Source organism: Rhinopithecus bieti, unplaced genomic scaffold (genome assembly GCF_001698545.2).
Source record: "Rhinopithecus bieti isolate Rb0 unplaced genomic scaffold, ASM169854v2 scaffold_1618, whole genome shotgun sequence".
In the NCBI taxonomy this organism is placed as follows: Eukaryota; Metazoa; Chordata; class Mammalia; order Primates; family Cercopithecidae; genus Rhinopithecus; species Rhinopithecus bieti.
Window position 1 is genome coordinate 2,812,951 of NW_016803937.1, and position 27,213 is coordinate 2,840,163.

Genomic DNA, 27,213 nt, shown 5'->3' on the forward strand with positions numbered 1-27,213 from the left:
AGCTATGACTTTTAAGGCGCTAAGCTCAATGCCTGGCACATCGTAGCACTGCTAATTACCATCATTAATTATGTTCTAAGGAGGTCAAACGGCACAGTACCAGTTACCAGCAGACGTAAGTCGCTTGAACACGGAACACCATTTTCTGTATCGGTCAAGTGGACGGCATTCAAACGCTTTTGTCTGTCTCACAAGCGTGTTGTGAGGGTCTCATAAAGTTTTGGGCATGTAATTTCGAAAGGTGGCAGACACGTTTTGAGTGCTTGTGATGTGCCAGGCACGTGGCTACGGGGATGCCTTCATTCGCTCAGGGAGTGGTTCCTAGGGGCTGGTCCCTGACGTGTGTGTGCGCGCTGGGTGCGGCTGGGGGATGTCCTCTTCCTAGTAAGTGAATGCACCGCCAGGCTGAACGCCCTCGTTTTCTTCTCGCTGGACTGGGGCCTGGGAGGGCATGGACGTGATGGTCTGTGCAGCCTGGTGTCCTCGAGTCTTCTCCCGACCCTTAGGTTGGCAAACATGAAAGACATAGACGAGCAGACGCAGGCTGCCACGTTCGTTCTTTCTCAGGGTATGCAGAGGTCAGGGTAAGAATCCCTGACCTCTCGGGCGTTTCTCCAAGGATGGCCTCTGGCCGTCCGCAGCGCAGTCGCCGGGGCTGGGCTGGCTTCGAATCTCCATTTGCCTGACCCTTTAAAGAGCTGCCGGCTGAGTCCAAGTGTGAGCACACGAGGTTCTGCAGGGTCTCAAAGGAGGGAACCGCGTCCTGCAGGAGGAGCAATCAAGGCCGGCTTTCCGGAAGAGGAGGCCTCTAGGACTGGAAGAGGAGGTGGGATGTGTTTCAACCGGCAATGGGCTCCGAGAGGCCAGGGACTTGTTCTTTCAGTAACTCCAAGGCTTGGCAAAACGCCTGTCACGGGCGGCGCTCGACAATGACCAGCTAAGAGCATGAGCGACATGCCCGGGAGAGTCCCAGGTTCCCGGGCACGGGTTTTACCCGCCCGCGCATGCGCGCCCGGGCCACGCCCGCTCAGCCTCCGCCCCTCCCGCCGTCGCGCAGGCGCGAAGCGGGTGACGTCACTGCGCGCCAGACTCGGCCCGGGAGATGTCGCGCGGTGACTGCGTCGCCATGGAGCCCAGGGCGGGTGAGTTGCGCGGCGCGGCGCCCGGGCGGCTGGGAATGGGGAGGGACGGCTGGGACCGGTGAGGGTCGAGGCGGGGCCACGAGGGCTGGCAGAGGATGGCGCAGAATCACCGGAGGCGGGCGAGGGGGTCGGAGGGGGTCTGTGCTGGGTTCGGGTCCAACCAAATAAAGATAACTGGAAGACAAGGCGGGAGGGACACCTGCGGTGCACGTCGGGGAGCCTGTGGGCCCCGTGAGGTCGGGGAAACTGAGGCTCAGGGGCAGGATCGGAAGCCGGTTTGACTTACACGTGGGGGTCGCTTAACTGCTGTGGTCTTAACAGATGGTTGTGGAAGCCCTGTCCGTGCGGGGCCCTGTCTCGGCACTGGCGAGGCTTCCTCCGGTAGAGCCCCTGGCCTGTAGGAAGTCACTCTCTAGTGGGGTAAGGGGTGGATGATTGCTCGCAGGATTGCCTGGCAGATACCCCATACTACTAGTACACAAGGTGTGCCAGGGTCTGTTAAATGCCGGAACCCCAGCTGTGAACAGGTTCACTCCCACCCATATTACGTGTGCAGCATGCACACAATACATAGACGGAGGGTGATCATATGCCGTCATGGTTAGAATGACCTTTTGGGATGCCTGCCCTGTGCCAGGACTGAGCTGGGACTGGAGACTTAAGGGTGAATGAGAGCCACGCTGACCCAGCAGGGCCCACAGCCTGCTAAGGGAGCAAACAGACAATTACAGGATAGGGTTCAGGCATTTCACACATTGCTATGTGTCACCTTTTATTATTTTAATTATTTCTCATGTTTTTGTAACTTTCCAAAGGAAAGGCCCTGCCCTTTTCTTTTGCAATGACCCCTCCCCTTACCAGTTAGCCCATTGCTTTATTAGGGGAAATCACTGTTATGGGATTAATTGACTCCAGAGCAGGGACCACAGTGTTACATTTCTTGTGTTCCACAGGGTATCCTGCCCAGGGCTGGGGATATTCCAGGCCCTCTGGGCTGTTAGTGAAAGTGATACATGTGGTACCCTTGTAGTAATTGTTCCAGTTTGGGAAAAAAACCCAAATGGTATGGGTACTCTTTAGATTTCTAAAGGAGGGTCATCTGCCTGAGACAGCGCTCCAAGAGTGTTTCCTGGGGGAGGTCGAATCTAAGCTAGACCTGAGGGAGAGCAGAGGAGGTACAGGCCTGAAAGGGAGAGGGAGGTAGGCAGGTATGTTGGGGTCAGGGAAGAACAGTCCTTGAGCCACATTTTGGATTCAGAGTGAGGAATGACAGGAGATAAGGCCAACTTGTTCATCTAATTATGAAGCCCACACTAATAAAGGGGATTGCAGTCAGTAATCCAAAATAATAGCTGTCTTAGAGATCACTTGGTTTTAAGGCCAGCTTACCTGACTTACGGCAAGAATAAGCGAATCATAGTTATATCAAGACTGAATAGACTGAGAGGACAGTTTCTCTACATCAGCAGAACCTGAGTCCCCAAGCAGGGACTCTAGGGCTTGGTTACAAGACTTGGGTTGTATTTGGCTCCCCTACTGCTACAAGGTTAGTATAACTGGATTAAATATTAGGGCTATGTCTAATTTACTCTGAACTTTAATAATTGTTCGTGAGTATGTGGTGGCAAATACCTGTAATCCCAGCTACTCAGGAGGCTGAGGCAGGAGAATCGCTGGAACCCGGGAGGCAGAGGTGGAGGTTGCGGTAAGCCGAAATCACACCATTGCAGTCCAGCCTGGGCAACAAGAGCGAAACTCCATCTCAAAAAAAGAAACCAAAAAAAAACTTACTACATTTTTCAATGTAGAGACCAAAAGACCTCTCAGTCTGGTCTGGCATAGTCATGAACTCTGGTGTGGGGAGCTGAGCGTGTAACTGGAGCAGGCTTTCAGCATGGGCTGTGGAATTCCTTTGTTTGTTATTAAGTGGGAATCTTTTGTTGCAGTAGGTGTCTCCAAACAGGACATTCGTGAGCAAATTTGGGACCACATGGAATCACAAAATTTAGCTGACTTTCCCCGACCTGTTCATCACAGGATTCCCAACTTTAAGGTACTGACACATTTCTGGAGTCTGGAAAAGGAAAACAAGATATTCCTAAATGAATAACACTCGTAATAAAATTCTCGTACTGCATCATGGTGGATTAGAATGTGGTGAGCAGTGAGCAGCGGTGTGAAATCAAAACCATTTGGCCAGGGTGTCCTTAGCGTTTAGAGACGTCGTTTACCCTTCACCTGGGGCCTCTTGCCTCTCTGTGCAGGGCGGCTTGGTTGTCTCTAGGTGAGGCGGTGCTACTTTGCATCTGTATGATACAGAGTAAAACATTTATCCTGGCCAGAAGCGTGCTATTGTGATGGCTTTTCACAAAATTGGCCCTGCTAAGAGCGTTAGGGAGTGAAGGGTGCTGAACTGGAAGTCCAGGCTCTAGCGCCTTCGGAAAGAAATGAAGGCCTTGCCAGCCTAACGATGCTGGGCCTCAGTTTCCCAGCTGATCAAAATGTAAGACAATCAAAGATGGCTGTTCGTAACAGGGTTGACAGAAAAAAAAGGTTAGTTGAAAGAGGTAGTGCAACAGTTCATAATCTTTGGCATGCCTGTTTTCCAAGAGAAAAAGAAAGCGCTTTTCAAAAATGCTCTCTCTGGCCTGAAGGACTTAGCTGTTTGCTTGCTTCACCCCATTTTGTCGGGACTGTCTCTCCCCAAGCCTGGCTTCTCCACAACAAGCTCCACCTTCTCTGGTCCTCAGCTGACGTGGTTCCAAGACTGTCCTGTCCCTTTGAAAAACTGCTCTTTTGATGATTTTCTGTGGTTACTGTGTTTTGTTTAAATGCTTCTGACCCCAGAGAGAGAAATGTATCTTGGCAGAGGAAAAGATGAAGGATGTAGAGAATCATGTAGAAATCTTTAAAAATGAATGGAACAGGAGAGAGGTGGGGGCTTCCGGGTCATGCTGTTGCTTGATTTTGGTGGTGGTTACACAGCAGTCTTCATTTTGTGAAAAATCATCACATTTTGCACTCGCGATTTGTATTCTTTTTGGAGTGCGTGTTTTATTTCAGTTAAAACTCAAGTGGGATTAGGCTCCTTTTCTCAAATCCCTTTCCTTACTTAGACTACTTCCTTAGACGTTTCTTTGGGTGACTGTTAGTGCCTGTCTGGGTGAGATTCTGGTCTGAGCTGCTTGGGTTGCAGTTGGCCTGAGAGCATGCTGTCCTTTCAGTAACGTGCGATTGCATTGGAAACAGGGCGCTTCTCATGCTGCTGAGCAACTCCCACGCTTGCAGGCGTTCAAAACGGCCAGGACCATTAAAGTAAATCCCGATGCCCCCCAGAAAAATGCTCGCTTCTTCGTCCTTGAAGTAAGTGCACCTCTGTCTATTTGCCTAACTAGGGGTCTTATCTGGCCTGCCAAAGCATCAAAGACCTAGACGTTTTTGCCAGAACACAGGAAGTTAAAGTGGACCCTGATAAACCACTGGAAGGCGTTCGGCTGCTGGTGCTGCAGGTAATTCCACTTCCCTGAGCCAGCCGAGGCCTGTCTGCCAAGGGGGACACCTTTGCCAGGTCGCTGGTCAGTGCACACGTCTGTCTTGTATTTAGAACGTCGGTGCTTCTGATTCCCTCCAATAGAGAAGGTGCCCTTGGTGGTGATTTCTCCAAGAATAGTTCAGAAGCCCTTCAGCTGTTTAGCATTCAGTCAATCAGGAGTCCCAAATGTGTCTAAATTCAGAGATAAAGGATGTTCAAAACAATGGCTTCCACACAAGAGAGGGAACGCAGGCAGAACCTGTGGTGTTCCAGAATTGAGGAGCTGGAGCTGAAACGGATGACACCACTTTGCCATTTGAAATGAGCATGCTGACAAGCTTGCCAAACACAGAATCATTTGCTTCTGGATGACAGACGTCACTTGTCATGTTCTGATACTATGAACACCAGGGATAAGAACTGGAAAGGTTTCTTCTCAACACTGTTAAACTTTTTAAATTCAGGCATGCTCTTAGAATTTTTATTTTTTTTCTTCCTATCCAACCAAACACAGAAACTCTGGCGTGGACACATTCTCAGTTTTGATGTGCTTCATCAGAGGAGGAAGATGACAACATACTTAGTTCTTTTGGCCGTAGTTGTAGTGTTATAATTCTTTGAAACATGATCCATCACGAATAAGAAGCCTGATGTGCCCTCAAAATGTATCAATTAGAGCACTGTTTCTCGACTGAAAACATAGAGGCCCCTTTTCAAGGAAAAAAAGAAAACCCCTCCAGGGTTGGTTTAAATTAGTTTATTATAATCTAATTCAATATGATAAACATAAAACTTGGTATAAATTGTAATGCAGATAGCTTTTATGCAACAATAAAACCAAAATAAGCATATAAGTTAAATACAAACAAAACTATAAAATCAGTAACATTCAAATAACCCCATGTATGTAATGTAATGTTTAGTGTGGTTTTGCTGAAGCGAATCACAGCTGATAACATGAGTATAGTACTGGCCATCTCACGGCAGAACTGTCGTCATTCTGCCTTACGCTGCCACGCGTTGTGTGCTGACACCATTCTCCCACCCAAGTTGTCAAGTCAAATTCCTGAGAAGCCCTGGTGAGAGGGGCGCTTTCCACACTGCGTGGCAAAAAAAAGGTGAATGGCAGAGTGTATTCTTGCTGGAGCTGAGAGAAGGGGCCTGCCCTGGGTCCAAGCTCGTGTGGGAGATCATTTTGTCTGCTGATGGCGGTTCAGCCCCAAGAGAGACTTCTATGTAGGCTCTTCCAGAAGCGTAGCTTCCTGTCAGCCTTATTTTCTCAGTTAATGAATCATTTGAATAAGCTAGAAGTAGGAATAGCAGCAGTAGCAAGGAAGGACAGCAGTCGGCAGTCGCTGCATTCGAGGCGCAGTTGTGTCTGAATGTTTTCCCTGTGTTATGTGGTTTAGCTCTCCAGTAGTCCTATGGGAGCCATCTCTTCTCCTCTGTGACACTTGAAACCAGATGCAGAGAGGCTCCACCTCCAGTTACCACACGTCAGTCTCGGTACAGCCAGGATTCTGACCCAGCCACCTGACTCCAGAGCCAGTCCTTGCAGGTGTGAAGTTCAGGGTGTTCTCAGCTGTCGGCCCCTCAGAGCAAAAATCAGAAACCTTGACCATGTGGAGATCAGCCTTAGCCAAGACGGCCTGGAAGAGGGATGCAGCCCTGAGCAAATCCCTGTTGCTTCATGCCATCATTTATTCAGGCTGGAGAAACAACTGCATAAATAACTGAGCTGTCTCCCAGGCTGCGTGCTGGGCGTAGGATGTAGTGCTGAAAGGCACCAACACACATGTGGTCCCTGAGTTCTGGTGCTTACAGGGTCCTCAGTGGTTTTTGGAAACTTTAAGGGACTTAAGGATCAGCTGGGATGCAGGTAAAAATCCAGGTTCCTGAGCCCCAGCTGTGTGTGGGCAGGCAATGATGACATGCACAGCCTCAGGCCACACCTAGAGGCACAGCGGCCAGTGTCTGACCGCACAGTCCGCAGTACGGGGGGCACGCACAGCTTCCCAGGCTCAACCCCAGACCTGTGAGTCTCTAGAGTGGCATCAGACTCTGCTTCATCAAGACTCTGGGGGTGCTCCAAGCACACAGGCTTCAGGACCACTGGCTCAGGTGCCACTTGCCAGCTCTAGCCACATGGTGGTGTCACTCAAGGAAGTTTGAAGACTGTCTTTTGGCCATGCCAGGTTCCAGTTGGTCTCTGGAGTGAGGTCTAGACCTCGATAATTCTTAAAGCTTGCTGGTGATTCTAATGCTCACTAAAGGCTGAGATCCACTGAGCCAGAGGATGAGCAGCTTCTAGAAAAGAGAGAGTGATCCCCATAACGTGGTGCACAGGACTCCAACACTGCCAGTGAGGGGAGCCACACTCCACCACTCACAGAAAGCAGCACGCGGCAGTTAGAGTGCTGTGTTGAAGTATTTTGCTCTCGTGGTTGACAAGCCTTTGTTGAAATAGGCCAAAGAGATGTTATGGGTCTTTTATTGGTCTTGCGATGTCATCTCCTGCTCGAAAACTAAAATATACTGTTATTTACATGAAAGATTTCACAGATCTTGTGATTGCCTTGTTGCTTACCCTTGCAGAATCTATGAGACATCTCAACCAGTGGTTTTCAAACTTTCGTGTGTATCAGAGTCACTGGAAGGCTCATCAGAGCGCCCCCAGAGGGGCTGATTCATTTCGAACAGGTGCCAGAAGCACTGGTGCGCTGGCCCAGGGCCCTCGCTTTGAGAAGCCCTGCTGTAGAGGTTCTCACAATAGGCATTTGAGAACTAAGTAGAAGTAAAGGGCTATTGGCACGTGTTGGTGTATTGATTACCATGATTGCTGGTCTCTGACTGATTTGCTGAACAGCCAAACTGCATAGAAATGTTTGAGTAAGACAGCTATGCCTTGCCGGTTTCTAATGACAACATTGTTGTAACTCTGTTGCACTTGGTGCTGAGCGCAGAGAGGGCACAGGAAAGTCGAGGTTGGGATTTTGTCAGAACCAGCCTTAGTTTGGATTTCTGTTGTCAGTTTTTACTTGTACCGATTTTGAATGGCAAGTGAAGTCAAATTAGCAAGTTTAGTAAACACCGTGGCTCTTCAGGGTAAGGAGGTGCCAAGTGGTGGTTCTAAGAAAAATTGAACCCACATATTATTTAATTAGGTTTTCGAATAAGTAATTTCCTTGGCACACACCAAAAAAAAAAAAAAAAAAAAAAAAGAAGGAAATAGAAATTTGGCCTCCCCCCCAAAAAGGGAAACACCAAAAAAAAAAAAAAAAAAAAAAAATGCAGATAATAGTAATTTGCCTCTCCTCCTGAAATGGTAAAACACATATAAAAAAGTCCTATGGAATAATTTAATTTTGTAATTTATTGATTGTCTTTTCTTTAAAAGAGCAAAAAAACATTGTTGGTTCCAACACCACGACTGAGAACGGGGTTGTTTAATAAGATCACACCACCTCCTGGGGCAACTAAAGACATCTTGAGAAAATGTGCCACCTCTCAGGTAAGTGCCAGAAGCAATGTCCTCACCTAGGAAAGAACTGTACCCTGTGAAGGCTTCTCACAAGTTCGCATAAGAGAGCATCACGCAGTTGGAATTCATTTTTAACAGGGCCAAAAGAACAGAGATATTAAAGTATTCAAGAATTCTGTCACTAACGGAGCCAAGTAGGAAAACTGAGTAAACAGATTCTATTTCTGTAACTCAATTTCTGTTTTGCACCAAATTGGCAAATTATAAATTCCTTATTGTAAGAAAAGGGAAGGCGAGTGATCTGGTTCTCGGCGCTGCCCAGTGTTAACCTGCAATGTTTCGTATTGTGGAGCTTTTTCTTATTCCCAGCCTGTTCGTCAGATGCCACCAGAGTGACTGGGGAGATGGGATGTAATTTCCAAAACGTGCTCCACTGGAAATTGCCTCACCAGTTCTAAATGAGTAATTGCTGACAATTATAAATTTAAGATTTTCTTGAATGCCTCACAATTTAGTAAAACCAAGTGTCCAAGTATGACTTTAGGGTGCATTATAATACAATTGGTCATGTATTTTACAGTTAAGGAAGTCGAATTTGGTGGCTTTTTTAAGAATCCTAAAGTAAACTCCAAGTCACTTAATTTCGAATCTACTGAGAATAAAAAGAAGGCAATTCAAGATATCCTATTTTATGGGATTTGCCTGATGTACATTAGGCTAATACTTAAGCCTAATGTATAAAACTGGAAGGTTTTATTGTTTACTTATTAGCACCCTGCTTATTCCAAAAATAGAATTTGATATGATTTATAAAAATACATACGATAAAGTAAAAAAATACATATAGAGAGAGAGAAAGGAGCAAAGGAAAAATAAAGGTAGGAAAATGAGACAAAACCATGGTGATGGGCAGCATTCACAAATGCAAGCCGTCTGTTCCTCTGCAGTTGGTCAGCGCCTGCCCCCTGTGGCTCCTGTGAGATGATGAGAACCCAGGGTTGCCTGCAGTGGAGGGTTTCCAGGACTAAGCCCCTGTGTGACTGTTGGGAGACCCCAAGCCACCCGCATGCACTGATCCTTACGGAACTTGTCATAGCTCTGCACTGACAGACAGAGCCCACTGCCACGTTGAATGATCACTTACTGCTGGATACAGGGCTGAAAATGGCTTTTTCCTGAGATTTACATAAACCATGTTATGAGAATCAATGAATATATTCAACTTCCCTATTCTTTACATGCAGGCCTACATTAATATAAAGCGTTACACTTTTGGGACATTTTGAGTGAAGGGATAATTTTTTTAGAAGTGAGTATATTGTACATAAAAATAGTGCCCTTCAGGATTTTATATTGAATAAATATGTCATACAGTGTTCACTGACCATGTCTTATGTGCTAAATGCATACGTTTTGTTATTTAATTCCAACACTGGTCTGACAAGGCAGAAGGTGGTGTCCCTGTCTTACAGGGGAAGAAACTGAGGCTCAGAGAGCTCCAGCCTGCTGGGGTCCTGTGGCTCAGAGGCTCTGAACCCAGTTTCCTGGGACTCTGCCCCTGTGTTCTCACCACTGTGCTTTTCTGCCTTATGGGGAAAAACGATTTGTTAAATGTTATGAAGTTGGCAGCCTATGAATTTGTGCTGTGAGTTCCCCTTGGCCACCTTTCTGGGAAGGAGAAGGGGAACGGCCCTAAAGTGGTTTCTGGAACGCGGCTTCTGAAACGCCCCATCCGCGGTGCTGTGTGAGCCTGCGTCGGTTTTGTCCAAGAGGTTGATTCAAACCCTGAGTGCACTTTGATCATGAATTACAAAATGAGGAAGCAGCTGGCGTTGAAGTTTTCCAATCCATGTCTCTGTGTGCAGGGTGTGAGGAACTGCAGTGTCCCCATTGGCTTGGATTCCAGGGTCCTTGTGGATTTAGTTGTGGTGGGATCCGTCGCCGTGTCTGAAAAAGGTAAGACTAGCAAATGGGAACTCTTGAGTGTGACAGCTCTGCCTGAAGGCGGCTGCGTGCCAGGCTGTCAGTGCCAGGCTGTTTGTCTTTCAAACGTTGCCGGTGATTTCTGCTTTCTGGATGCGCTTACCTGGTCTCCGAAGCCACTGCATTTTTCCGTGGTGCATTGGCTCAGCCCCCCACTCCTGGCCCCAGCTCAACACATGTACGGCATTTTCACTTTTCTTAGCAGGGAAAACAAAGTGAGATAACTCTCTCTTCAGGTGGTGAGATGTTTTCTCTCTGTTCTTAAGTGAGCTGGAGCTGGAGCTGAATTTCTTTTCAGTATGTCAGTAAATACTTGGTTTTGGAGGGACTCCAGCAAATGGAAAAACAGTACCTTCCAAGCTTTGTTTTTATGATGAAGCAGCGGACTCCTGAACAGCATGGCGTGTCCCTGAGGCTTCTTCTGAGGCCTGGTGCTTTGCCGTGCTGCGTGTGAGGCAGGCTGCTCTCGGACCACAAGGCCGGGGGCCCTTGCCAAGACGGCAGGGTCACCGCACCACTCCTCCTTATCTCCAGCTTCAGGACACCCTCTTTTCCCAGCCACCACTAGAGCTGATGTGGGGACATTATTCTTTGCTTTCATTGCATTCCCAGTTTCCGCTGCTTCGTCTGTGTCATCAAGGCTGGGGACTCAGGAACACACTGTTCTGGTGTACCTGCTGCACCTGCTGTGTGCCAGGCAGGCACTGGGTGGTCTCTACCTTAGTACACGGTGTGTGGGTGGGGCAGACACGAGAGCTGGACCAGGACAGCACTTGACATGATCAGTGCTTGACACAAGTCAGGACTGACGGGAGTGGGAGGGGGAGTCTGAGGAGGGACCGGCTGGCCTGCAGGGGCATCTCCTCGGTAGCGGCCTCAGGGCTGGCTCCTGCATGCTGGCCACTGTCCAGGCAGAGAGGACTGAAGGGTCCTCAGGCAGCAGGCCCTTTACTAGGTTACGCCCCTTCTCAGAAGCCTTGAGGCCAGATGATGGGACTTGGGCTCTAGGTGGTGGGAAATAAGCAAAGGTCCCCTCTTGAAAAAGATCATCAGGTTCAGGGATGTATAAGAAGAAAGCAATGCTTTATAAGTTTCATTGCTCAGCTGACCCCCTGTGTAAGGTAGTAAAGTAGTCATGTGTCTGCTTAGAAAATTGAACAGCACAGAAAGCTCTACCATGTGTCTTCCCTGTTCCTTCCCCAGCTGCCCCATTAGGAGTTCCTAGTGTAGATGTCATACATAGTAGCATGCGTGTGAGACACATATCTTTTTTTTTTAAGTTCCGGGGTCCACGTGCAGGATGTGCTGGTTTGTTTCATAGGTAAATGTGTTCCGTGGTGCGTTGCTGCACCTACCAAGCCATCACCTAAGTATTAAGCCCAGCATGCATTAGCTATTTTCCCTGATATTCTCCCTCCCTCTGCCCCTGCCCTGACAGGCCCCAGTGTGGCTTGTTCCCCTCCCTGTGTCCATGTGTTCTCATTGTTCAGCTCCCACTTATGAGTGAGAACATGTGGCGCTTGGTTTTCTGTTCCTGTGTTAGTTTGCTGAGGATAATGGCTTCCCGCTTCATCCATGTCCCTGCAAAGGACATGATCTCGTTCCTTTTAATGGCTGCATAGTATTCCATAGTGTATATGTACCACATTTTCTTTATCCAGCCTATCGTTGATGGGCATTTGGATTGATTCCATGTCCTTGTTATTGTGAATAGTGCTGCAGTGAACATACATGTGCATGTGTCTTTATAGGAGAATGATTTATCTTCCTTTGGGTATATACCCAGTAATGGGATTGCTAGGTCAAATGGTATTTCTGGTTCTAGGTCCTCTAGAAATCAGCACACTGTCTTCCATAATGGTTGAATTAATTTACATTCCCACCAACAGTGTGAAAGCTTCCTATCTCTCTACAGCCTTGTCAGCATCTATCGTTTCTTGAGTTTTTAATAATCACCATTCTGACTGGTGTGAGATAGTATCTCATTGGGGTTTTGATTTGCATTTTTCTAATGATCAGCGATGTTGAGCTTTTTCTCATGTTTGTTGGCTGTATAAATGTCTTCTTTTGAGAACTGTCTGTTCAGGCCCTTTGCCCACTTTTTAATGGGGTTGTTTGGGTTTTCTTCTTGTAAATGTGTTTCAGTTTCTTATAGACTCTGGATATTAGACCTTTGCCAGAAGATAGGTTGCAAAATTTTCTCCCATTCTGTAGGTTCTCTGTTCACTCTGATGACAGTTTTTTTTGCCGAGACACAGATATCTTATAGCAATGGTCCCCAACTTTTTGGCACCAGGGACCGGTTTCATGGAAGACAGTTTTTTCATGGACCAGGGAGGGGATGGTTTCAGCGTAATTTAAGCACATTACATTTATTGTGTACTTTAGTTCTGTTATTCCTACATCGTAATAAATAATGAAGTAATTACACAACTCATAATGTAGAATTAGTGGGAGCCCTAAGCTTGTTTTCCTTCAACTAGACGGTCCCATCTCAGGGTGATGAGAGACAGTGACAGATCAGCAGGCATTAGATTCTCATCAGGAGCATGCCACCTAGATCCCTGGCACGCACAGTTCATACACGGGCTTGCACGCCTATGAGAATCTAATGCCGCGGCTGATCGGACAGGAGGTGGAGCTCAGACAGTAATGAGAGTGATGGGGAGCGGCTGTAAATACAGATGAAGCTTTGCTCACTCACTGCCCACCTCGTGCTGTGTGGCCCGGTTCCTCACAGGCCACGGACTGGTACTCGTCTGTGGCCCGGGAGTTGGGAACCCCTGTCTTATAGTTTATAGGTATAGATTTACAGACATCCCTTTTCCACATTCACAGAAGGAACTGTGGCACACACAGAGCTCCGTGCCTCGCTGGAGAATGTGTCTTAGCGCCCCTCCTGTCAGCACAGCAGGCCGGCCTCGGCCCGTGTTGAGGAACTGCACGGTGTTCTCTCGTGACTGCCCTTCAGTAGCTGAAGCCCACCCCGGCCGACGGATGTATACGTTATGAGTTATTTCCAGATTTGGCTTTGGTCTTTTCCCTCACAGATCATGCTAGAGTGAAGTATGTTCTGGGGGATAGTCTAGGTGCGTCTTTGAGGCTCTCCATGGGCCAGGGCCTCAGAGGGGAGTTGCTAAACTGAAGGATGGATTTTGTCAGCCTCGATGTTGCCACCAGAAGGGCCGCTCACTGTTGGCCCCAACAGTGGTGCCCGGCCTCTGTCTCTGTTTCCTTGTTCCTAGCTGGAATGAGTCAGCTTTGACTTTTTGCAGTCTGCCAATGAGCAGTGAATAGTATCTCCTTTGCCTTTGATTTGTACCTAATTAGGAGTCAGTTAAGAATTTTGTATGTTTGCTGCTTATCTGCCTGTCCTTTTCTGTGAACTGGTCATATCCTTTGCTATTTTTTCTGTTGAATTTTCTTTCTCTTGTTTCTTTGCATGTACAGTTGGAGGTTTTGAATTGTCAAAGTAGCACGATCAGCTGTGAGTCTTAGGCACAGCGGCAGTAATGCAGGTGTTCTGCGGGTGATGCTGGTGGTGGCACATGCAGGCCTCCGTTTCTGAAGGGCCTCAGGCTTCTCACAAGAGGAATTGTAGCTTCTCCGTGAGGGTCAGAAGGCATTTGATGTTTCCTGTCTTCCTGCATTTTTGTCTCTGAATAGCTGATTTGGCTAGAGAGGCTGTTAAACATTGATTTCATCTTAGCTACTCTTTTAGGCTCAGGTAATCCTTTTGTGGTGCCACTCATTACAAGTTTGCAAAACGCGTTAGTACTGCTTAAACCGTCCCTCGGGACCTGGTGTCCGGTGGTGACTATTCAGTGTTTCTGAAGAAACGAGGCCCTGCCGCCACGGGCTCCTGACTTCACAGCGGCGATTCTCCCCCGAGGCAAGTTGATCAAACATATTTTGCTTTCAGTAGGAATTTGTTTTTATCTTTTTGAGAACTGCTCTTTTCATTCTTTTGAAGTATGAGTCTTGCTAACATAAAGCTGACATGAATGTGAGCTGTTTCCCTTTGTGACACGGTTAAACGGTCCAGTGTTCACATCATTGTATTTTCACCACCTGACATTTGCTGTGTTATTATTCCTGTTTAATGCCCAAAAGTCCATCTTCATGGTGGGCTGCTTGTGGGCATTTGGTGGGCATTTCTGTGAAAATTTCTATAGATTAGCTCGGGATATTGGGTTCCAGTTTCTCCTTCCACTGGACCTGATGGAAAGTCCACTTCTCAGCGATGCCCCGGACCACACAGCGATACTGATTCTCGGTTGTCTCTTAGGCTGGAGAATCGGGAAGGGAGAAGGCTACGCCGATCTGGAATATGCCATGATGGTATCCATGGGTGCCGTCAGCAACGAGACGCCGGTGGTCACCATCGTCCACGACTGCCAGGTGCTCCTTATGAATGGGCTGAGCAGAGCCACTGCCACTCTCTTCTGAGGGAGCAGGGGGTGGGGAAAGAGACTCGTCTGCTTCTGAACCATGCCATGTCATGAGTGGTGTGGATCAGCTAGGGCTGGACTTGCTAGTGGTGCAGTGGCTAAGCCTTAGTCCCAGAGTGGATGTGGGGGTCCTTCTCTACCCAGCCTCACATTCCCACTGGGTGGGGCAGCGTGCACGACTGCAGTGGCATTTCTACCAGCCCCTTTATCCCGCCTCCGTTCCCCCAGGTTGTGGACATCCCTGAAGAGCTCCTTGAGGAGCACGACATCACCGTTGACTACATCCTCACTCCAACCAGAGTCATCGCCACAGGCTGCAAGCGCCCACAGCCAATGGGAATCACGTGGTCCAAGGTGGGTCACGGCCGTGGCCAGCTCTGGCCTGTAGCTTAGCGGCCCCTCCTCTTGTAAGTGTTTTCTGTCTGGCATGGGAGCTGTTGGCAACCCCAGCGTGGCTATACGTTAGAATTACCCAAGGAGCTTTTGAACAATGTGGCTCCTGAATGACCATCTCCAGGCCCAGGCCCAGGAATCTGCTCACAGATCTCTGGGATTCTAAAAGCAGCTAGGTTGAAAATCTGCCTCTGCGGATGGCAGAAATGGCCACATGGGTTAGGAGGGCGAATGCCCTGAGGCTTTACTTGCCCACCGTTTTTCATTCTTAAGAGCTGTTTTCTGCCATCCCAGGCACAGCTAACTCCGCCTGGCATTCTCTCATTGGTCTTCCCTTTTTAAATCCAGGTTTTTTTTTAACTGAAGATCTGGATCTTCAAGCAGATCTAGCCTGAGCAGAAGGCAGTGCCAAACCTCTGTACATTTCATACATGTGTCGTTTTTATTTCCAGCTTGGGTAATGGCACACGTTGCAAATGAGTCTGCAATAGGAGTTTGACCCTGCAGGGCAGCCTTTAGGTTATGATGCTGTCTCTGCTGACAAACAGCCAGAATTACTGAGAAGACATTTGTGCTTCGTGCGGACAAAACTATCGGTCCAATAAGCATACGTGTCCACGTCTCCCATTCTTTAAACCCAAATCATTCCGCGTTTGAAAGTATCCTTCCTTTGGGCGTGGAAAATCAACAACATCCACCTCTAAGGATGAACACAAAATACCTGCTACTTTCGCCACAGCCCAGCAGGGACTTTCCCTGCAGGCGTCCTGGGCAGGCACTGTTGGGGCCTCTCAGGTGTGCACTCCTCGGTTGGTTGCTGATGAAAGCAGAGGGAACAGCCTGTGTGACCCAGAGTGGATGGGTGGCCCTCCAAGCGCACCAGGAGCGCTGGGGAGAAGGCGGTCACTGCTCTTCCAGGAAATGAAAATATCCCTTGGTGTGTTTCTTCAGAGTCTTTCACCTGAAAACTCTGATCCACAGCTTCCTTGTAAGTGGAAGCCAATGCGCCAGACAGAGCATGAGGCTGGTGGCTCCTTAGAGCCAAGAACAGGGATGGTGGGAAAGTTGCACAAGGGCATTAGCCACAGTCAGGCTGTTGGCAGTCCCTCCAGGCCAGCATGTCAAAGAAGCGGCCCATTGCAGCCATATTAGGGGGAGCCTGGACAGCCTCTGCTGGAAGAGAGCTAGGAACAGCTTGGTGACTTTCTGGAGATTTTAACAAGAAAAGTAGAAAAGTAGCAACAAATGAAGTCATCGGACACGTTAGATGAGTATATCCTCTTACAGAAAAGCAAACCAAACTCAGCCAAGGTTCCTGAAACAGGGTCAGCACTGTGGGGGAGGGAGGGCATTGGGGGCTTCACTGTTTGTCGAGACCCTCTTCCAGGAAAATGGTCACTGTTTATGAGGCCTCAGCAAGAATCTCAAACTTTTAAAAACCTGTCTCTCATTTTGGGTCCTGTGTTCCCAGTTTCACCACTTGGTAATCCCTTTGCATGGTCAGAGGAAATCAGTCACTTTCTCCAGCCCCCAGTGTTTCTGTTTTAGTCTCACTAGCCATGCAGCTAAAGTGAGTTTTTATCAACATTTGTTGGGAGAAAAAAAAAAATCCCTAATTTCCAGGAAAGATTTTGGATGTGGAGGGGGACTGTTCAGTGCCAGGTTATGATATCATTTCAAGTGGACTTTTTGGCAAATATTTGGTATACCTGTCCATGATATTATAGTGGTAATGATTTATCACTATAGGTCTGTAGGTCTTAGAATCCAAGAATTTACCTCTTGGCCATCTCACTGGGATATCTGCGATGCACTGTCGATCGCTTGTGGAAGGATGTGAAGGAAGCACAAACTGCCTTTCCTTTACTCATTTTCAAAACACAAAGATAGTTCAGCATCTCATTCCGTGGCCTTTGTTCCACCTCTCCAATAGTTGACGTCCTGCCCAGTCTTACAGAGCAGTCTAATACACGCTCCGCTTGAGTGCAGTTACTGTAAACAGTGCATCTCCTTGATTCACCGTCAACATCCACGTGGACTCTTCTCAGCCTGTGTCTCATGATTTTGAAGAAAGGAGACCAAGTGGCCAGTGAGCGTATTGCTCGGTTTAGCAGTCAAGAGTTTCCCACTTCGTAGCTCTATCTGTAACCTCCAGCACACCCTCCAAGCCCCTCGTTTGTCTTTGAAATAGGAGGGTGCGCAGCAGTGCGCGTAGAATGCCCAGGACGATGCTTGCGAGCATGGCCACAGTCCTCATCATTGTCACAAATGCGAGGTACGTTGTTAAAGTTGAGAAATCTTCCTGGACATCATGCAAGTTTCTTCTTTCTCTGTGCTGCTGGCAGAATCCTTAGGATGGTCCTTCTGGGTAGCTCACTGAGCCAAGATGGGGTCCTTCACGTGTCTCCCTGTGGCTACGGGTTGTCACATGGTGCCCTGGTATGCCCTTTACTACCTCTCAGTGGAGGACAAGGAGAGAAAGGCACTGACCCGGCTCTCCAGCCCTTCGGCTGCTCCATACCGCCTGTGACCGTGCAGGTGCTTTGCAGAGACCCCCCACGAGTAGCCATTGTTCTTCCTCCTCCATCTCCTCTTCAACAAAGGAAGCCTGGTAGGGTTGGGAAAGGGGCTGAAAGTGCATTCCAGTGCTCTGCACCCTCATCAGAAACTTTCTGGCAGGAAGAGAGAGGCACAGAGACATTCCCCAGAAGGCTCTGCTTGTACTCCTCCTTTCTAGAAGGCACATTGTCTGCTCTGTCATCGTGGGCTCTTCTGTCTCTGGGGGCGATTGCCTCACCCACAGACCCGTGAAACTCCGGGTGACTTGGCCACATCCAAGCCACAAGATGCATAGCCACTGTTGCCCCATCTCCCAGTCACCGCACCCTGAGAACCCAGGACTCCCTGAACTCCCAGCTACACCAGGGATCTCTGCCAGGCTGGAGATGGTACCAGAGACCTGGGCCTGAAGCTGGAATGTGGTCCTGAACCTCTGGGCAGTTCGTCCAGCTCCGGTGATCTTCTGATCTTAGAGACAGTCATGTGATGTCCCTCCCTGTGACAGCCATGTGTCAGGTGATCTGCAGTGGGCTGAGAGCCATTTGGCAGCCTCAGCTCTGTGCAGTAGCAAACCAAAAATGGCTGAATTCCCGGACCCGCTAGTGTCGAGCAGCCCTGGCCACTGACCAGTGCCTGCCCTTGTGGGGCAGAGTCCCAGCCAGCTCCCAGGGCTGAGTGGTGTCCTGTGAGTCACTGGCAACAGAAGAACAGAACTTCCTGTTGAGACCCGTGGTCACCTGCTGGACCCAAGTGAGCACCTGGACAGCAGCAGCGGGTGGAGCCTCTGTGGGGAGACCCAGGTCTACCGCCATCTTGGAAGCCCCGTTCTGCCCAAGCCGCACCTGGGCAGTGGAGACACGCCACACCACTGTAGTGTTTCCCTAGAGCTGGCCTGAGCTGGGGAGCCAGAAAGATATATGTTAAGAATACCTCGGAGATGGAGAGGAGTGGTAAGGCATGGCTATAGACTCCAGAACCTCAACTGCACTGAAGGCAAGGCCAGCCTACTGGGAGACTAAGGGCTTAGGAGAAGCCACTCGGGCACCCGCGAGCCTGTGGTCCCCGTCACCAGACCCACAAACCAGGGGACCTTTTGGCCTTTGCCCGGTGTAAGGACTGTCACTCACACACATCTTCTCACCCGTCCTGTGCTCCTCACGGGAACTCCCATCAGCACATGGCTCCTGATTACCACGGCGGGGGCGAGGATGCCATAGACCAAGGTCTGTGCGTCTGTCTGACTTTCCCGGGTCAACTCATTTGCTCCTTAATGAAGGAAACTGGATTCTTCCAGAGCCACTCTCGTGCTTATACTCAAGGAAACAATTCTGTAGCTTTCAAAGCATGGCCTGTTCTTCCCCACACAGCCTGCTGGGGAGAGTGGTCCTCAGATGGCCACAGAATGCTGCATGGTCTATAGACACTTCAAGAAAAAGGATTTGAGAACAGTCTCCAACAGCGGTCCTGGGACAGCAAAGCCCAATTTCAGATCCCACATAAGACAAAGTGGTTCTCTGCAAATAACGCAGCTAACTGTGAACCAACCCCTACCCACAGCTGGACCAGTACGTTTAGAGGGCCGAGACAGGCTTTCATTGAAAAAGAATTACCGTATTTGACCTAGTAATTTACCTTCTAGGAATCAGTCCTAGAGAAATAGGTAGAAATTCAGATAAGGATTTATTGAATTTCTATAGAAGACATGCAGTGCCTTAAAATGGGGCTGGGAGGTCCACTGAAGTGCATACAGCTTTTTACAGAATATTTAGTGGCATAAGAAAATGCGTGTGGTATAAAGTAGAAAAGGCACAATGTGATATTATACATGCTTGATATGGAATTTCATATTCTGCTCATGTTAAAAGGCAGAGAGAAAAGACGGGGAGGAAATATAACAGAATATTAACAGTATTTATCTCTGGGAGATAGGATTTCAAATGTTTCACTTTTTTCCCGAATTTCCCACAACAAGCATATCCTAATTTTATAATCAACAATATTTAGGAAAAAAAACAGTAAATTTGTTCAACATTTTCCAAGGTAGACATTGTGCCCAGGTGCATTTGAACCCAGTCATACAGCAGTAAGGTAGGTATCTCTGTTCCCAGTGTACTCAATTAGTAGAAATGAGAATTCGGAAATGAAAATAGTTAAAGATGCGCCAGTCCTTAAAATTCATGCACACACGTGTGTAGGGTGACACTGGGACAGCCAACACGGAAAGCTCGAGCATGTCTGTGTGAGGGGAACCATGCGGCCGCTCTTCTCCAAGGGCCGAAACTCCAAGTGCGAAAGTGAGACGGGAGCTGCTGGTCCCACGCAGGACTCTGTGCAGAGCAGGCGGAGGGAGGCACGTCACTCCCACAGGCCTTGCAGTGACGGCCAGGCAGGAGCCACGGCATGCAGATGGAAGCCGGCACCTCGCAGCGTCAGTTTTAAGGTGATCATGTATACCGGAAAACAGAAATGCTTTTTACTAAATAGTTCTTAGTGACTTCCGTACCCCTCCCAAGTTGAGCCCTCCCTTCCCGATGTTGGGGTACAGTCGAACGCAGTGCTGCCTGTGGTCAGCCCCCTGTTGGGAGATCCAGGCCTCGCCCCTGCTGTCCCCCAGCACTCCTAGTAGAAGCGTGATTGTAAAGGGGTGGCCCTATTGCGTCTTTTTCTACCAACTGACACCTTTGATCAACTATGAACAAAAGGGTTTTCCGTGAGCCGTGTTGAAGAGATTCTGCCCTTAGAGGGCCAGCAGCGGCTTCGAGGCCTACCTGGCGTTTATGTTTACGGAAGGCAGCACATTCCCTTGGCCTTCCCTGCGCTCTCCTCTGAGCATACCCACTCCATATGGTTATTTCACTGTGGCCATCTGGAAGTATCTTAAGGCATTTTCATCAGGGAACAATCACATTTAGTCTCAGGCAAGAGAACTCACTATTTATGGAGGTTGAACCTAGTATTAGAAATACTTCTGATGCCGGGTGCGGTGGCTCAAGCCTGTCATCCCAGCACTTTGGGAGGCCGAGACGGGCGGATCACAAGGTCAGGAGATCGAGACCATCCTGGCTAATACGGTGAAACCCCATCTCTACTAAAGAATACAAAAAACTAGCCGGGCGACGAGGCGGGCGCCTGTAGTCCCAGCTACTTGGGAGGTGGAGGCAGGAGAATGGCGTAAACCCAGGAGGCGGCGCTTGCAGTGAGCTGAGACTGTGCCACTGCACTCCAGCCTGGGCGACAGAGCCAGACTCCGTCTCAAAAAAAAAAAATAAAAGAAATACTTCTGATGTCTGCTCATCTTCGCCAGCATGGCTCATGCCTATAATCCCAGCACTTTGGGAGACCGTGGCAGGAGGATCACTTGAGCCCAGGAGTTCGAGACCAGCCTGAGAAACATAGCAAGACCCCATCTCTACTGAAAGTAGAGAACTTAGCTGGGTGTGGTGGTGAGTGTCTACATGTAGTGCCAGCTGCTTGGGAGGCTAAGGCAGAAGGATTGCTTGGAGCTGGGTATTCAAGGCTGCAGTGAGCTATGAGTTGTGCCACTGCACTCCAGCCTGGGTGACACAGTGAGACCCTGTCTCTCAAAAGAAAAAAAAAAATGAGGGGGATTCAAAGATCATCCAGTTTCCTTATCTCCAGGTCAGGTAATGCAGGAGTCAGAAAGAAAAGCAGTTTATCCAAAATGGTAAAAGCAGCATGTAGCTGCCTCAGGATTGGAGCCCAAGTCTCTGCTTTTTGAGCAGTTTCTGATTCTCAATCAGAAATCTTAAAAGTCAGATTTTAGATTCATATTTGACTTAACATGTCTAGGGGACAGGTTTTTAAACTTTATTTTAATATAATAATACAATATTTAATATAAATAAAAGTTCTATTTTTTTGAGAGTAGAATTAGTTATAAAAAGGCAAAAATGTTTTCTCATGTTTGATTAACAAGCAAAATGTTTCACTTCACATGCCACATTGGCAGAATGTAACAACTGTTCCTTGTTGCCAGCCGGGAAACAGTAGCACTGCCATGTACTCCTCCCGACCATGGTGTCCAGCCACCCTGCTGGCTGGTGCACAGGAGGCTTTCTTGTCAGCTGTGGCAGGGATCGGCCCAGTCATCCAGCAGCTGGCAGAGTGGCAAAGCCGCCCCGCAGCCAGGAAGATGTTTCCATTAGAGCTTGAGGAGGAGGGAGCTGATGCGAAGCCTTGTCATCCTTTACCCAAAAACACTGCTCATGAGAAGAGCGATTTTACTTCAGTGGAACACACTTGTGCATTTCCATTCTAACGGCCCCCCTGCGGATGCCAGTGTGTCGGTGCCCTGGCCATCCTGTCAGCTCATAATGTGTGGTTAAGATGTTTTCATTATTCTTCAGCCGATTGTATGTTTGCTGGCTCAGAATGGAGGAGCTCCCTGTGATGTGCATGGAAGGATATATTTGTCTTTCCCACGGCATGTTTCAAAACAGCTTTCTGCTGTAAAACCCCAAGTGTGAAGCCTCGCCTGAGAATGCTTGCTTCTGCCATAGGGAACCTTGAGGTGCTATTGGACACAGATGGGAGGGGAAGTAACTCGGGGGGCGGGAAACTGGGCTGGTGCAGCTCCTGATAGACCCCATCAGAAGAGCAGTGTTTACCCGGAGGGTGCAGCCTGCCCCCAAACCCATACCCCTTACTGCACTCCTTACTTCACCCCCACCCCCAGCCCACTTGATGCTGTCACCTCAAGGCTTCTGGTGCTATCCTCAAAGCCAAGTAACTTTCAGTTCTTCCAGGTGAATGCATAGCCACACTTTTTCTCTCATTGTAATTGCAGTTTTAAATTTTATCATCTGTTCTCAGTACTAAATCTGGTAATTTAAAAGATCCTTCAAAATCAAATGATGACCAGTTTGTATCTATTTTTCAACGCTTCAGAAGAACACAAAAGCCTGAACTTCCTGAGAAGGTGGAGTAGAGGTGTGGAAAGAGGTTGGGTTGGTTGGACTTAGGTCGTTTTTGAGATTCCTTGGGCCCCAGAGCTTGTATGATACTGCTCTGTGAGTTCGGTCTCCTCGCAGTAAATCAGTTGAGAAGGATGGCCGCGGGCCCAGTGGAAGAGAAATGCCTTGTAATTAGTTAGGAGCACATCGTGGGTATGTTCGTGGCATAGATGTGGGTTGTTTTCCTTTGTGTCTGAACAATGGGAAATACTGAAGCAAGTCTTTGCAGAGTCTTTCTATGACAGCCAAGAGTCTGTTTGCCATTCAAGACCAAAATGAGGCCTTGTGCCTGCCACCTGCCAAGGCTTCTGATGTGGCAGTGCCAGGGAGCAGAGTGGCATCCCACCACAGAGGACTCTGACCAAAGCGAAGGTTTTGCCGAGAGGGGAGGTTACTTTCCACCCAGCACTGGGAGACAGAGCCAGGTACTAGATGAGAGAGGACTGAGAGCCTCTAGGTTTTCAGGAATGCACTTGGCTGTTCTTAGGTGCTTGTGTATCTTTAACTATTACTCTAATTTATTGATGCTTAACTTGGGGCCTGTGCACCTCTTGTAGCTTGGAGGCCCATGAATAGTCTTTATTGACCCTGGGAAATTGTACAGAAAATTGTGGGTGAGTCATTCTTGGGAGGGAACCCCAGCTCCTTACAAAGGTTCCTCTCTCACCCTGCCAAGGATAAGAACCATTGCTCTAAATTACATATTATTCTGAATGTAATGAGAGCATTGATACTAGTTGAACTGTTTCATCTTGTAGAACAATTTATAGTTGTGTAGCTCATGTGCTGCCTCATACTGTGACATACTCACTTCTGTTGGAGGCCTGCAGGTGACCACGGCTTGCCTCTTGGTGACCGTGGTCATGTGAAAGCTTGGTGCCCACAAGAAAAATAAAAAATATCTCTAAAGAATGAGAATTGTCTAAAAGGACTACACAGTGTCTGTTTCTTTTCTGCACAGGGCACGGTGGTCCAGGTGTCACCTGACTTGTCCTGACCCACAGGCAGCCCCCAGTGCAAACTGCCCCGTCCAACAGGCCTTCACTGGTTAGGCTGCATCAACCCAGTTCAAGTCTGTTCCAAGGGGCCCACTGCAATAGCTGATTGATTAGAAAAATCCGGATAAAGCTAAAGATATCCTTTGTCTACAAGTCCCATACAATTGAGACTTAAGCTTTTGCGTAGTATTACTGATTTCATAGTTTGGTGACCTGTCACTAGGAAGTGTTTTCAAAGCTGTGTCTCAGACTTGCCTTGTTTTCTGCATTTTTGGCTCTGCATTGAAGGGGGTGACCCCTGACAGATGTTCCCTCAGTGGAGAGGAGACCCCTGTGGTCCTGTTAAAGTCCTCATCCCACCCAAAGGCACAGGCAGGGGGCAGATACAGAGACAGCTCCCTGTTATTCTCGGGGCGGGGAGGTCATTAGGGGAGCTGCCTTTGGTAACCCTGTAATCCCAATAGTAGCAACCTTAGGTGCCTCTTCTGGGTAGGAGGCCTGAGCAGAGAGCCCTAGCTTCACTTTCCTGCTTCTGGGCCTGGACGAAAATGGAGGCCCAACCCTGCAACCTCCACAGCATGTGGGCAAACGCTCCCGAGAGCCCCCATGAGCTCATCTCCCTTTAGCCAGGGGCGAGGGGCAGAGCTACAGACTGGTGACATCGTCTGTGTGAGACAGTGGGTGGGACAGTGGGAGTCCCGTCCCTAGGGCTGAGTTAGACCACTCGGCATCCAGTCCGCGTGTGTAGCACAGCTGGTAGTCAGAGGTGTGGACGCGTGTGTGGCAGGCGCCCTGTGATTCTGTCCCTGAGAACAGCTGCAACTGCTTTGCTTTTCAGATCAGCTGGGAGATGATAGAGAAAATCCCAGTATTGAGGAGCCTCCGCGCCCGAGAGCAGCAGGCTGGGAAGGATGTCACCCTCCAGGGTGAGCACCAGCACCTTCTGGAACCAGGCCGCCAGCAGGCAGTGCCCCTGAGTGCGGGCAGAAGGCCCCCGGACACACCCGGGCCAGAAGCCAATTCCATGGAGGCAGCCGGTGGCTCCCCACCAGGGGAGGGTGCCCCGCTTGCAGCCGACGTTTATGTTGGGAACCTCCCCAGGGACGCCCGTGTGAGTGACCTGAAGAGAGCCCTGCGTGAACTCGGCTCCATGCCCCTGCGGCTCACCTGGCAGGGCCCACAGCGCAGAGCCTTCCTCCGTTACCCAGACTCAGCCGCAGCCCAGCAGGCCATCTCCTGCTTGCAGGGCCTACGCCTGGGCACCGACACCCTGAGGGTGGCGCTGGCCAGGCAGCAGAGGGACAAGTGACCTCATGGAGAGCCACAGAGCTCACTGCAGACTCGCCATCCCCATCCCCTGCCGCTCCGGTTCCCGTGGCACTCGAGAGGCCTGCGTGGCAAGACGTGGCAGAGCCACCGCGTGAGCTGCTCGGGTCTCAGTTCTTCCCAGAAGTCACCAGTCAGTGAACGCCCAGGGCCTCCTGTGAGTGGGGAAGCCGGCCCACAGTCCATCTCACAGCACACAGAGACCTCAGCCTCCCGTTCGTGCAGGCTTAGGCCTTGAGCCAGTTTGTGTTTCTCTGGAGGGACAGAGCAGAGGGGCCAGGGACGGAGTGAGTGGCGAAGCAGGGGTGGGTGATGTGAAGATGATCTCGGGTTTGCCAGGGGTGGGCTGAACGGGAGAAGATGGACAGAGGATCCGGCTCTCCAGAGGCCCTGGCCGGGACTGCATGCCGGGTACAGAAGAGCGCCCTTGGACTTCAGGGTCCTGAGCTGGCAGCATGGCAGGAAGAGCTCCATCCACGTCACAGGAGCCCAGGGAGCTCAGCCCCTGGGTAAAAAGTGCTCACTGCAGCTCAGATCAGTCCTCAGGTCACACTTTGGGGAGCCAGCATCCCTTCTTCCCCTCCCCAGCCCACTCCTCCCTCTGCTGACACACACTCCGGGCCCTCAGCCAGCTGGCTGCACGGGGAGCAACTTGGTGCTGTGGGAGAGACCGGCTCTGGGAGAACGGGTTTCATCCCAGCCTACGTCACATTTGCCCAGTGCCTTACGTTTTCTGGTTTTTTCCCTCCAGTTCTGTTTCTAAAAACCAGCTGGAGTTTGGCTGAACTGTCCTTTCTCAACAGAAGCGCTTTTGCAATTGATCCCGGGCAACAAGTCAAAATAAGCTTTTAAGTGGAGATTTTATTTTTTTCAAATGTATATGCTTTGGAAATTTTGATTTTTTAGCCAGAGGGTTTTACCAAGTGTTATTTTAAGCACATTATTATGCCTCAAGAGGGCAGCCCTTGCACGCACTTTAAAGAAAATGTTTTCGGGACACTCAGTCTTCTCTTTGAAAGGGCATTTTCTCACTGGTTTTCCCGTGAAAATCCCGTGGAGACTTTGGAAAGAAAACACGGCCTTAGATTTGCTCATTAAAGACTGATTACCTTCCCAAGTCGCCATGAATAAAATGAGGGAGGAGAAACGTCTCGAAGCACCACACCTGGCCCTGGGCCCTGGGCCCACTGTGTCCTTGGCCTCCCCCCTACCCGCACGACTGGTCACATTTGTCACTGGGCATTCAGCTCAGTGTCAGAGGGCGACTCAGCCCCCAGTTCAGAGTAGTCATCTGGTTACACTGAAGTCCTCACCTTTTTTCTCTTTTTTTAAAGAATACTTCTCTTTTTGAAAGATTCTCGTTTGTTTTTCTGTTTACCTTTTTTCTGTGGATTTGCTGCCGTTAGAATAGCAACTGGAGGAGAAGAGCAAGTGAGTCATCCCTGCCCTGTCCACTCCCTGTCCGGCCAGCAGTGGGCACAGCCCTGCAGACAGGAGCAAGGACTGCTGGGAATAGACCCACTGGAGCCGGGAGAGGGAGAAGCTGGATTCTGACCCCACCACTGAAACTCCTGTGTCCAGCCATGCCTGACGCCCACCCCTCCTTCAGACGGCGGGATTAAACCAGTCAGTACAGGCTCACTCAGGGAAGCCAGACTGCTGGGGTTTCCTGACACTTTAGCCAGAATAATCCAGGTGTATGGATACACAGATAATCTGAAGGAGTTTCTCATTTTTATATTTGTGGAACATCGTGTAAGAAAAACTAAAGAGCAAGTGCGTGAAATAAAATCCCCCACAGTCTGCACACCTTTCACTGCTCTGTCCTTTGCAGGGAGACCTGTGGGGACAGTTCCCAAGGACTGTGGTGACAGGTGGTAATGAGGCAGGTACTCAGCTACCAACTTCTTGTTCCCACGGCTGTTGCGTGCATCGGGATTGTGTCACTCACATGTGATAAGGGGAGAATGAATGGAAGACAGTCACTTGACAAGTGCTGAGACCATCCCTTTTATTTTTATATCTATTGTTATTATTATTTTTTGAGACAGGGTCTCACTCTGTCACCCAGGCTGGAGTGCAGTGGCATGATCACTGCTCACTGCAACCTTGAACCCCCATGCTCAAACCATTCTCCGGCCTCAGCCTCCAAGTAGCTAGGATGATACAATTGAATAAATAGAAAACAGATCAACGTGGGGCCTTTGAGGGACTCAAAGTGAAGGAACCACGTCGTGAAAAAGCTTCACTGCAGGAATCGAGAAGATCTCAGGCACCATCCGCTCCTTAGTCCTGAGACATTTGATACAGTTTTGCACGAAAAAAAGTTGTGTCGATGAAGTGTCCTCGAAACTTTATTAAGAAAATGTTTTTTA

General features: G+C 49.1%; 1 protein-coding gene across 9 annotated transcripts; it reads left to right on the forward strand.

Moving 5' to 3' along the window:
- Window positions 1-1,063: 1,063 nt before the first annotated feature.
- MTHFSD (methenyltetrahydrofolate synthetase domain containing) lies at window positions 1,064-26,638 on the forward strand. 9 transcript variants are annotated; one of them, XM_017860415.1, is made up of 8 exons: window positions 1,064-1,142; window positions 3,089-3,195; window positions 4,392-4,505; window positions 8,072-8,185; window positions 10,021-10,111; window positions 14,427-14,539; window positions 14,818-14,943; window positions 24,351-26,638. In XM_017860415.1, the coding sequence occupies exons 1-8, from the start codon at window positions 1,103-1,105 to the stop codon at window positions 24,819-24,821; spliced, it is 1,176 nt and encodes a 391-aa protein (XP_017715904.1). In that variant the 5' UTR covers window positions 1,064-1,102; the 3' UTR covers window positions 24,822-26,638. The 9 variants fall into 9 exon arrangements, with proteins under 9 accessions (XP_017715904.1, XP_017715899.1, XP_017715953.1 ...); XM_017860410.1 differs by lacking the exon at window positions 4,392-4,505 and adding an exon at window positions 4,538-4,651; XM_017860464.1 differs by lacking the exons at window positions 4,392-4,505; window positions 24,351-26,638 and adding exons at window positions 4,538-4,651; window positions 21,539-23,445.
- Window positions 26,639-27,213: the final 575 nt, after the last annotated feature.

What these genes read in the sequence shown, in the direction of transcription:
- MTHFSD (XM_017860415.1), top strand. Translation starts at nt 1,103, where the DNA reads ATGTCGCGCGGTGACTGCGTCGCCATGGAGCCCAGGGCGG. An exon ending in CTCGCTTCTTCGTCCTTGAA is followed by an intron (nt 4,506 to 8,071) that starts GTAAGTGCACCT and finishes TTTCTTTAAAAG; the next exon opens with AGCAAAAAAACATTGTTGGT. An exon ending in CGTCGCCGTGTCTGAAAAAG is followed by an intron (nt 10,112 to 14,426) that starts GTAAGACTAGCA and finishes GTTGTCTCTTAG; the next exon opens with GCTGGAGAATCGGGAAGGGA.